Source organism: Sphaerodactylus townsendi, linkage group LG15 (genome assembly GCF_021028975.2).
Source record: "Sphaerodactylus townsendi isolate TG3544 linkage group LG15, MPM_Stown_v2.3, whole genome shotgun sequence".
Taxonomy (NCBI): domain Eukaryota; kingdom Metazoa; phylum Chordata; class Lepidosauria; order Squamata; family Sphaerodactylidae; genus Sphaerodactylus; species Sphaerodactylus townsendi.
This window is the reverse complement of record NC_059439.1, coordinates 14,853,243-14,865,432: the sequence shown is the minus strand read 5'-3', so window position 1 is coordinate 14,865,432 and position 12,190 is coordinate 14,853,243. Positions and strand designations below refer to the sequence as shown.

At 45.2% G+C, this 12,190-nt stretch overlaps 1 protein-coding gene across 1 annotated transcript in view; it reads left to right on the top strand.

Annotated features, from left to right (window-relative positions):
• Positions 1-12,190, top strand: part of TTLL6 (tubulin tyrosine ligase like 6) — a 62,938-nt gene that overhangs the window by 33,115 nt on the left and 17,633 nt on the right. Inside the window, exons 11-12 of the mRNA XM_048516383.1 lie at positions 4,790-5,015; positions 8,124-8,305. Coding sequence (XP_048372340.1) covers positions 4,790-5,015; positions 8,124-8,305 — 408 coding nt within the window. The remainder of the gene's footprint in view (positions 1-4,789; positions 5,016-8,123; positions 8,306-12,190) is intronic.

Below are 12,190 nucleotides of genomic sequence, written 5' to 3'. Positions count from 1 at the left end.
AGGGGACGCTTTTGAGGAAATTATTAGGGAAAAAAAGATGTCTTTTAGAAAAATGGAAGTCCAACTCTAACTGATAAAGAATACCAGAGAGAACACAAATGGTGGCAAAAGAGAAGCAAGTTAGCTGTAAGGGGAGGCAAAAAAGGATTATGAGGGAACGCATGGCTGTGAACATCAAGCATCTTCAGCAACAATGTACCGAAGTTCTTCAAGTACATCAAAAGCAGGTAGCCAGCAAGGAAATCTCAAGGCCCGTTAGGATGACAAAGGAACAAAGGGTGTGCTAAAAGATGACAGGGGAGATTGCAGAAAAGCTGAATGAATTCTTTGCATCCTGGCTCTCACCCAAGAGGAGGTGAGGAACATTCCTGCACCTGAACCAAGCTTCTTAGGAGGGCTAATCCGGGAGAACCAACTAAGATAGTGTGGTAGACAAGGAAGAAGTCTCTTGGCAGCCATTGATAAACTAAATGCTACCAAATCCTCTGGCCCAGATTGTATTCACCCAAGAGTTCCCCTAAAGGAGCTCTGCTACGAAATTGCTGGATGTTCCTACCTTTAATATGCCACTTATCCCTGAAATCAGGCTCCATCCCCTGAAGACTGGAAGATGGCCACTGTCACACCAATCTTTAAGAAAGGATCTAGGGGGGACCCGGGAAATTACAGGCCAGTCAGTTTGACATCTGTTCCTGGTAAATTAGTAGAATCTGTCATTAAAGATAAAATTATAAAACATGTAGAAAAGCAAGACCTGCTGAGAAAGAGTCAGCATGGCTTTTGCAGAGGTAAATCCTGTCTTACAAACTTACTAGAGTTCTTTGATGGGATGTAAATAGGCATGTGGATAAGGGGGAACCAGTGGACATTTGCTGTCTACTTGGATTTCCAAAAGGCTTTTGACAAAAGTTCCTCACCAGAGACTCATTGAGAAAACTCAGCAATGAAGGGAATAAGAGGGGAAGTCCTCCTATGGATTAAAAACTGGTTGAGAAACAGGGAAGCAAAAGAGTGGGTGTAAATGGGAAATTCTCACAATGGAGAGATGTGGGGAGTGGTGTCCCCCAAGGATCCCCGTGAGATTGGGACCAGTGCTCTTTAACTCCATTCATAAATGACCTGGAAGTAGGGGTGGGTAGCGTGGTGGGCTAAGTTTGCAGATGATACCAAATTATGTAGGGTGGTGAGAACCACAAAGGATTGCGAGGAGCTCTAAGCGGACCTTGATAAATTAGGTGAGTGGGCTAAGAAATGGCAAATGCAGTTCAATGTAGCAAAATGCAAAGTGATGCACATAGGGGCAAAAAATCCAAACTTCACATACACGCTTACAGGGGTCAGTGCTATCAGTCACAGACCAGGAAAGGGATTTTACGCCTTAATTGATAGTTCCATGGGAATGTCAACTCAATGTATGGCAGCTTTGACAAAGGTAAACTCTATGCTAGGGATAATCAGGAAAGGAATTGATAATAATAAACTGCAAAGATTGTCATCATGCCCTTATATAAAGCACTGGTGCTGTAATTCACACTTGGAGTAATTAAAAGTTCAGTCTCTTGGTCACCTGCTTTCATCCTCAAAAAAAGCATATTGAAGAGATAGAAAAAGTGCAGAGAAGGGCAACGAGGATGATTGAGGGGACTGGAGCACCTTCCTTATGAGGGAAAGGCTGCAGCGCTTGGGACTCTTTAGCTCTGGGAGAGGGAGACGCCCGAGGGGGGATATGATTGAAGTCTATAAAATTGTGCATTGGGTACTGCTGGGACAGAGAGAAATTTTTCTCTCTTCTCTCACAATACTAGGAACCAGGGGTATCTACTGGAAAAATGCTGGGGGGAAGAATTAGAACTAATAAAAGGAAACACTTCTTCACGCAACGTGTGATTGGTGTTTGGAATATGCTGCCACAGGAGGTGGTGATGGCCACTAACCTGGATAGCTTTCAAAGGGGCTTGGACAGATTTATGGAGGAGAAGTCAATTTATGGCTACCAATCTTGATCCTCTTTGATCTGAGATTGCAAATGCCTTAACAGTCCAGGTGCTCGGGAGCAACAGCCGCAGAAGGCCATTGCTTTCACATCCTACATGTGAACTCCCAAAGGCACCTGGTGGGCCACTGCGAGTAGCAGAGAGCTGGACTAGATGGACTCTGGTCTGATCCAGCTGGCTTGTTCTTATGTTCTTATGTTCTTATAGGCCCTTTCCACACAGCAAATTCTGAGCGGGTTTCAGCCAGGATTAACGAACCCGGCATAGCCCTGGGACCTTCGCATGGCTGCCTGTCCCGTGGACAGCCAGCGCGTTGGCAGGGGCATGCGCATTCACATGTAGGCACTTTTTGTTTACTTCCCTGCCTGCCTTCCCCCCCCCCCCCCACATTGCAGGCAAGCAGGACCAACCCCGGGCCATGATACAGCACATTTCCCCTGTGTGGCTTCGCAGAAGAGAGCTGGGGAAGGGTTTTTTGAGAATCCGGTTATGTGAGATTCTCTTGTTTTAATGCAGCTCACATCTACAGTCATTTGCTCAGCCATGGCTGTCAGCTGTGTTAAAACAAAAGAATCGCACATAACGCGATTCTCGACAAACCCGGGTTTGGGGGAAGAAATGCAGAGCAGATCTGCATTAGGATTGGGATCCATCCAAGTTCCCCGCCCCCACAACCCGGGTTTTAGCCCCCATCCCCAAGTGGGTTAGCTGTATTCCCTGGTGCCTCCCAATACCCATCTCCTTGGGGGTGACTAATAACATCACCATTTTGTTCATGGGGAATCTGCAGAAGGTGTGGTGGTTAAGAGCAGGTGTACTCTAATCTGGAGGAACCGGGTTTGATTCCCCGCTCTGCCGCCTGAGCTGTGGAGGCTTGTCTGGGGAATTCAAATTAGCCTGTACACTCCAACACACACCAACTGGGTGACCTTGGGCTAGTCATGGTTCTTCTAAGCTCTCTCAGCCCCATCTACCTCACTGGGTGTTTGTTGTGAGGGGGGAAGGGTAAGGACTTTGTAAGCCCCTTTGAGTCTCCTTGCAGGAGAGAAAGGGGGGATATAAATCCTCCTCCTCCTCCCCTTCTTCTTCGTCTTCTTCGTCTTCTTCGTCTTCTTCTCCTTCAGATCATACCAGATCCTGGAGGATTTTCTCTGCCCTGGCTCTCAAGCTGGAGTGGACAATTTGGGAACACTCACGAGATGTCTTATAGCAACATTTATCCTTTCATTGTTTCGGCCTGCTTAGAATCATAGAATCATGGAGTTGGAAAGGGCCATAGAGGCAATGTAGCCTGATTCCCTGTTCAATGCAGGATCAGTCTAAAACACCCCTAACAAGTGTTTGTCCGGCTCCTGCTTGCAGACTTCCATTTAGGGGAATCTCACCACCTCCGTGGGCAGGCAATTCCAATGCTGAATTAGTCTTACTGTAATTCTTTTCCTAATAGCCAGCTGGCACCTGTCTGCCCAATTTACTCTGGTATTTCACAGATCTGCTTTATTTCATTCCTTTTGGAAAGATTGGTTCGGCTATAGTGTGGACAGGCAAGTTCTGAGCCTTCTAACCCAAACCTGGTGCCTCTTCCCCTGCACACTCCCCTGCGCCTGCCATCTTCTCCTCGCCTTCAACCTTGTCTTTATTTTACTTGCTGGCGTTATTTTAATTTGGTTGTATGCTTTAGCAATTGGCTTATTTTTTAAGGGCCAACAAAAACTGGCAGTGGCATGCAGGAGGAAACGGCAGGCACAAATGCACCACAAAGAGTACCCCCATGTGGACCATTGAGGGCACAACGGGGTCCTGTCCCCATGTGGAAACACTCCAGCCACTACAAATCGGCTCTTGCCTTTTGTGTATGTAGTATATGAATGTTTATAGAATTGCAAAAGCTTATATCTTCCCATGCTATTTTTGCTCACTGTTGTTGTTCGGGGAGTTCTGATCCACTTTATTGATTGGAAATACAATCCTGGTCGTTTTCCCACTTACAAAATGGAGGTCATAAGCTGCGGTTTCCTTTGCTGCAGGACCTTTTGAGCGCAGGTTCATGGTTCCCACTGCAGCCTCCACCTCCTTGGTCCAAGGAATGCGGCAGCCGCGCAGCAACTACGCAGGACTCCCCACGATCCTCCCAGGGGCTGTCCTGATTGGCTGCTGCATTGTGCTGGGGCAGGATTTTTTTTAATTGTGAAAAGGACGAATCAACGTCTCCACGCTTTGCTGAAGAATCCACGTAAATTTGAGCAGACACAATATGCCCATGTGCGTTCAAAACGATGTCCAGACGTGGATTTTAAGCGTTTAAAATTTTAAAAAATTAAAACCCAGGCTGCGCGCGTCCTAATTGGACGGATGGCTCTATGTCACCAGCAGTGGCAGGAAAATCATACCCAGAGTCACCTCCCCAGGCTTCCCCACTCCCCCGCGCTCAGTGCAGGGTTTTCAAAAAGGTGCTCGACCATCCAGGAGCAGGAATGCTGCGCGCTGAGGAGGAAGGAGAGCAGCAAAATCAGGGTCACTGCTTGGTCACCGCTGAGGTAGTGGGGAATGCGGCAGGCCCCCGCATTATTTGACGTGAATAGCACGCAGCAAATGGTGAGTGGGGAAACGATCCCTGTAAGCTGTTCCACATTCATGTAAGTGAAGTGGGACTGTACAGCAGTGTGCATATGGTTTATGTTTGTGTTTATGCCTGCCGTCGAGTTAAAACAGCATACTTAAAAACAAGTTAAAAGTGTAAGTCTAGAGTGTCTTTCTTTTTCTCCCTCCTTTCCACCCGCATTGCCTGTTTTAAGGAAGCTCTCTACCTTTAATAAGCACATGGAGGAAAATGGCTACGAAATCGAACCGATATGGAAGGACATCGAAGAGGTGGTGGTGAAAACCCTGATATCAGCCTATCCCATCATCAAACATAACTATCTCACCTGTTTCCCCAACCACACCATGGGAAGCGCTTGCTTCGAGATCTTGGGGTTTGATATTTTACTGGATCACAAACTCAAACCATGGTTGCTTGAGGTATGTTTGGTACAAAGCAAATGGCCCCCTAGGTTATCTTCAGTTTTAGGAGGATAGCTGTCTTGCTCTGCAGTAGAAAAGCTGGATTCCAGTAGCCCCTTAGAGGCCAGTAAGATTTTGCAGATATCCATCTGGTTCAGAGTATGTTCCCTCCAGTGGTGGGATCCAAAAATTTTAGTATCAGGTTCCCATGGTGGTGGGATTCAAACAGTGGCATAGCGCTAATGGGGCTGGGTGGGGCACAACGGGGGCGTGGCCGGGCATTCCAGGGACGGGGCATTAATAATTTCTCTGTTACTGTAAAAAACTCTTACTGTAAAAAAAAGTTCCTAATTTCCAGCTGGTATCTTTCTGTCCATAATTTAAACTCATTGTAGCAAGTCCTATCGTCTACCGCCAACAGAAACAACTACTTCTCCTCTAATTGACTGCCTGTCAAATGGTACTTCCATATAATTTCAACACACTTAATTTTTTGTTTCTAGGAAATCTTAAAAGAAGGATACTCTTTCCTTAAACAAGGAACTTTACCATACTTTCTAAAACATGTTTTTAAAACAGCCCAACAGGGGAGAATTATCCCGCTTTCACCCTTTCTGCTTAAACTAGCCACATATAGGAAACAACAGGACTTTATGATTTTTGGACCTAATGGAATTTCTAACGGAAAAGCAGACCCAATTAGTAACCCCCTCTCGGCACACACAAATAATTAGTAACCCACTCTCGGGAACTAGTGAGAACCTGCTGGATCCCACCTCTGGTTCCCTCCCCTCCTCTTTGGCCCTTTCCACACCTGCAGAATAATGCACTTTCAATCCACTTTCAATGCATTTTGAAGCTGGATTTTACTGGGCAGAATAGCAAAATCCACTTGCAAACAATTGTAAAAGTGGATGGAAAGTGCATTATTTTGCATGTGCGGAAGGGGCCTTTCTCTCTACCTTTCCACTTTCTTCTGTCTTTTTTTTTTGCTTTCTCTAGAAATGTAGCCCTATGACTACTCTTCCAGTCATGTGGATGACCAGCAGAGGGTGTCAGACTACAGGGAATGGCACCTTTTCCTGCCCTCCCCCCCCCTTTTTTCCTTTCCCAGTCCCCAACCGTACCCTTGTACATTGGAAGCATCTATCGGGAGGGTAGTCATCTGGCTGCATAAAATAAATCTCCTGTGAGGACTAAGAAGAGGAACACTGCCAAGTTTGAAAGCTGCAATGTTGGATCTGGTTCCTCTTGGGAGGCCGATCAGCCGCATTCCACAGAGAAGCCCCAGCAGGACTCATCCTGTGTTGCTGATACTGAAGATCAACAACACAGGATGATTTGGAAAATCAAAGCAGCATCCCTTGTCTGGAAGCGGAGGCTGTCCTTTTGCCTGCTGCCGGACCTAGGCTTCATCTAATTCAAGCCATTTAGGGCAGGCTTTGTGTTTATTGTGGGGATTAGTGTCATATTTATTTGCTGACTTCACTTATACCCTGCCTTCCTCTCCACTGAGGGATCCATAGGAGTTTACTTTGTTTTCCTTCTCTCCGTTTTATCCTCACAACAACCCTGTGTGTTATTTGAGGCGGAGGTAACGTCCCCCAGCAAGCTTCCACGGCAGAAGGGGGATTCAAACCTGGCCCTCCCGTACAGCCAGTTGACTAGTCTAACTCACTAACTACACTTTACTGGCTCTAGACTGATTGTGTACTGTATGAAAAAGAGCCGGCATGGTTAAGAGTGATGGACCCTAATCTAGAGAACTGGGTTTGATTCCCTACTTTTCCACATGAGTGGTGGACTGTACTCTAGTGAGCCAGGTTATTTTGACCTCTCCTACACATGAAGCCTGCTGGGTGACCTTGGGCCAGTCACAGTTCTCTTCGAACTCCCTCAGCCCCACCTACCTCACAAAGTGTGTGTTGTGGGGAGGGGAAGGTAAGGTAATTGCAATCTGCTTTGACACTCCTTAAAGGTAGAGAAAAGTAGGGTATAAAAAACCAACCCTCCTTCTTCTGTTTCCTCTCTTAAGTCTCTTGTCTATCCATTGTCAATTGCTCTCACGTGTTTAGGGGTTTTTTTTAAACTTGTACTGAGAGATGAGGGAGATATCAGTGTTAGCTGTCAGTATTATTCAGGTTCAAACCGATCAAATAAAATACTCATTACAATTTTCAGTTTAAAGTTTATTATTCAGGGCTTTCACCTAACAAAAGAGTACATAAAAGACAAAGAAAGCCATCAAGTTATTTCCATTATAATTACAAATATAAATTTGATGGCTATAAAAGCATCCGTTCTATTTGATATAGATCCCAACATTAAAAGAAAGAAATGACAAACCATAATTCAGATCTCTTTCTTAGATCTTGTCCCAGTTGGTTGTCCTTTAGAAGTAAATGTTCCCAGTGGATTTCGTATAGTTCAAAGTAGTGTATTATTTTTCAGCCATCATCTAATATTTGTTCTTTTCATGGCCAGTTTCTTTATTTACCTCTTATTTCAGGACATAAAAGGCATTTTGCTGTCATTTGGATAAGCAAACCAGAATATGTTGTTTTCATGCTGCATTTTAAGTCATCTTCCCTTCTCCCATCTGCAAAAATATTGAATTTGTAGTAGTCTGCCTCTGAAAAGTATTTTATCCAAACACGGTTCTTGGTCATAGACTTCTATGGAATGCTTAAATTATTCCTTGTTCTAGTCTTCAAAATTTAGTTAGTAGTTAATACTACTGTTAAAAAAAATAAATAACAAGATTGAAGGCCCAGAAGAGCCCAATGGTTAAAATGCAAGTTAAGAAACCTCCAATATCATCTTATTCCCAGTCAATACCAAACAGGGACTACATCAGGAAGTTTTTCAAGCTTAAATATTGGGGAATTTGTGTAGAAGACTGGACTACCACAGTCAAAATCTGTGTATACAGCTATTATAAATTATGGCCCTTGTAGTCGATGTTTGTGGGAATGTGCCCGGAATGTTCTAGAAATGTGAGCACTGTTTTCAACACTGGAAGCAGAAGGAAACTGATTTCAGCATATTTCTCCAGTTGTGATTTCTAATGACTCTTATATTTGAAATCACAGTGAATGCAAACAGGCTGAATCCCCGTTATTGCAGGTGAATCATTCTCCGAGCTTCAGTACCGATTCGTGGCTCGACACAGAAGTGAAAGACCAACTCCTGTATGACACTCTGGTTCTGATAAACTTGGGAGCCTGCGACAAGCGGAAAGTCTTGGAAGAAGAGAGGCGGCGAGGAAAAGAAAGACTTTTCAAGCAGTGCCGTAATCGGGAATCGAGGTGTGAGCTCTTCTGGGGGTTGTGTACATAGTTCAAAGTGGCATCGTACTATATTTTGGATTCAACTCCCCGTTCGTTCAGTATCCCTTTGTAAATAGGAGTGTCACAGAAGTATAAAATGATATAATTCTCAGAAACAGCTCAATTAGCAAGTGTAACCAGCGCAATACCTGGCAATTTTTTTTGTGAGAATTCGATTCTGGAACACATGCACAGTTGCTGCCAAGAAAAGAGGCCGGCGTGCATTTGGTGTTTCCATACCCTCCACAGCGTCTTTCTGTGTGATAAGCACAGCCAAGTCGCCTCCAACTCCTGGTGTCCTTATGAATCAGTGTCCTCCGAAATGTCCTATCGTTAACAACCTTGTTCAGATCTGGCAAACCGAGGGCCGTGGCTTCCTTTATAGAATCAATCCATCTCATGCCGGGTATTCCTCTTTCCCCACTGCCTTAAACTGACAACCTCTACATATCGTGATATCACAACAGACCCCCCATTTCTTTTGCTGGGAAACTGTCAGTATATTATAACAACTCAGCCCTTCACAAGCTTCATAGCCTAGGCAAAACTCACACATTAAAAAAAAAACCCAGCCAACTCAAGGCGGGTGGTTTTTCCCCTCCAAAAGGAAGTAAATTAAAATGAATTAGCCAATGTACCCGAGAGGGGAAAGAACACAGTTTAAAGCTATGGGGATACAGCCATCCTGTGCTTCATTTTGCTTTAGTTTTATCCTCCTCTGTGTTGTTTCCCTGCAAAAGTGTTCTCTTCTCTCGGCAAATCCAGGTGGGCGTTTATTTATCTCCTAAAATACAACCGAATTGGTTCAATTGTGTCATATTATTCCCCTTCCCCTTACCAAGATACTTTGGTGGAATATGCTGAAAAAATGCAGAGTGGGAAGGGGGTTCCGTGAGATGGGATTTTGAAGTAGCCAGGTCTAGGTTTCCAATGGAAGATGTGGCATGTTGCAGCGGAAAGCGTTCAATGCCGTAAGATTCAGCAGCAGTCTGGACAGAGGATAGGAGCAGCACAAACAGTCATGCGGCCGACCCAGCCTGTGTCTCTACTGTCCAGATTTTTCTGGGTACTGTAAAAGAACTTCAGAGCATTCAGCAAAGGCAGGGAATAGAGCAGGACAAAACTCGTACATACATACACCTTTACTGGCATCAAAAAAATATAATTCATTATAATAATTAAAAGGAGACACCATTGAATAGGATTAAAAAGTAATATAAAACAGAGTGGAAAACAAAATTAGATAAATACATATATTATATATTTTACAATACCTAAAATTAACACTTGTTCCTGACAACGCAAAGGTTTATAGCGCCCTGCAGGAAACTAGCTACCCTCTCACACAGATCTGCAGAAGGGCTATTTAATCAGAAGGACGTAAAAGCTACAACAGAGAGTCGGCTCTCAGTGCAAAAATAGAGGTTAAGAACTTAGCCCGAATCTCAACATAGAATGAGCAGAAGAATAAAATATGCTGTACTGTTTCAATTGTGCCTGAATCACAATCTGCATATGGTACTCTCTGGAATCTTCCAGAGAGTATAGGCATGGATATGCGGAGCATAGCCTTAAAGCTCTAGCGAGAGTGTAGAAGTTAGGAATAGATGTGGCTCAGATAGCTTAGGAATCCATATTTCTATCAGTTTTCTACTCCAGCAATGGCCAATTAATGGGCACATGCTGGACAGAGGCTAAGGGATGGGAATTGTAGTTCCTGAACATCTGGAGAGCCGCAGGTTCCCTACCCCTGGTGTAAGCTCTGCCCTGCCTCGGTTTTTGTAAGAGGGAAAGATATTCAGTTATATGGCCTGGTATGCTTGGGATTCCAGACTCAATGGGGAGCATGTCTTAGAGGCAGCACAAATAAGATTTTGAGCCTAAATTTCCAAAAATCTATGTTTTATGCTTCTGTAAGCATCCGAAGCAGAACAGGAATGAAAGGACTCAATAGGCCACAGAGTTTATCTTCTTCTTGATTATAACTAGCCAGTTAGATAGAATCATAGAGTTGGAAGAGACCACAAGGGCCATCAAGTCCAACTCATGCAATGCAGGAACACGCAATCAAAGCACTCCTCCGAAAAAGGAGTCTCCACCATGCTCCGAGGCAGTGAATTCCACTGTCAAACAGCCCTGACAGTCAGAAAGTTCTTCCTAATGCTTAGGTGGAATATCTTTTCCTGCACCTTGAATCCATCACTGTGTTTCCTAGCTTCTGAGGTGGCCAAAACAAGCTTGCTCCCTCTTCGACATGTGATTCAGTAAGCATCTGATAAACTAGGCTTGAAGGACTGGAGTTATAGTGTATAGTCCAGCCAGTACTTAAATGCTCTAAGGCACAGGTGTCAAACTCGCGACCCTCCAGATGTTATGGACTGCAGTTCCCATCACCCCCTGCATCATCCTGGCAGGGGATGATGGGAACTGTAGTCCATAACATCTGGAGGGCCGCGAGTTTGACACCTATGCTGTAAGCCACTCGAAGCTCTCCATCTTGTGCTAGCCAGTTCCAGCACATAGGACTGTGCAAGAAATGCACCTCACCATTCCCCTGATTTTGCATAAAAAACGTGATGTGTGGGGACAAAACCCATCACCTGGAAACACTGTGGTGAGAGTAGCCACTTTGCAGAAAGGGAACTCGTCGGAGCAGAAATGCGTGCACTATTAATCTTGCATTTGAACATAAGGAAACTTTAGGAGCACGGAACGTTTTAGAAGGCTGTGTAGTTCTTCTTCAACCATTGCTTCTGGTGGGTTTCTTTGACAGCCTGAGGGGGCACAAATAAAGGGAACAAAGGGAACAAAAATAAATGTTGGGCAGACAAAGAATCTGGATCCATCCAGTTCCTCTGCTGATGGAAAAGGAAGAGTCCCCTTTTGGCTACCAAAACGTTAAGCCAGGGATCGTGAGACACACCTGGACAGATGCCATATGGAACAGAGGCCTGTAGCGAGGAGGGGAACTGGGTGAGGTTGAGTGAAATAGCTGCCTGAATCCAACCCACAGCGTGAGGAAGCTCTATCCTGGTTTCTACTGATAGTTTTCCAGATGTCATTTTTGCGCTTAACCCCATATGGAGTTTTGTGCTTAACCCCATATCATATGGAGCAGGGTTGTTGTTGTTGTTGTTGTTGTTGTTTTGCCATCAAGTCACAGCTGACTTAGGGCAACCCCAGAGGGTTTTCAAGGCACGAGATGTTCCTAGGTGGTTTGCCATTGCCTGCCTAAGAGTCGCATCCCTGGTCTCCCATCCAAATACTTGCCAGGGGCAAGGCTGAGTGTGTGTGACTGGCCCAAGGTCATATATAGGAGATCCAAAGGAAGGGTTTCTTCCTGGTTCTTTTTTCTGCTCTTGGTCGTTTCCCCACTTACAAAATGGAGGTTATAAGCTGCGGTTTCCTTTGCTGCGGGACCTTTTGAGCGCGGGTTCGTGGTCCCCACTGCAGCCTCCTCCCCCTTGGTCCAATGAACGCGGCAGCCACACAGCAGCTACGCAGGACTCCCCACGATCTGCTCAGGGGCTGTCCTGATTGGCTGCTGCGTTGTGCTGGGGCGGGATTTTTTTTAATTGCGAAAAGGATGAATCAACGTCTCCACGCTTTGCCGAGGAATCCACGTAAATTTGAGCAGACACAATATGCCCATGTGTGCTCAAAATGATGTCCAGACGTGGATTTTAAGCGGTTTTTTTTAAAAAAAAAACCCAGGCTGCACGCGTCCTAATTGGACGGATGGCTCTACATCACCAGCAGTGGCAGGAAAATCAAACCTGGAGTCACCTCCCCCGCCCCCCCCCCCCGGCTTCCCCACTCCCCTGCGCTTGGCGCAGGGTTTTCAAAAAGGTGCTCGACCATTCA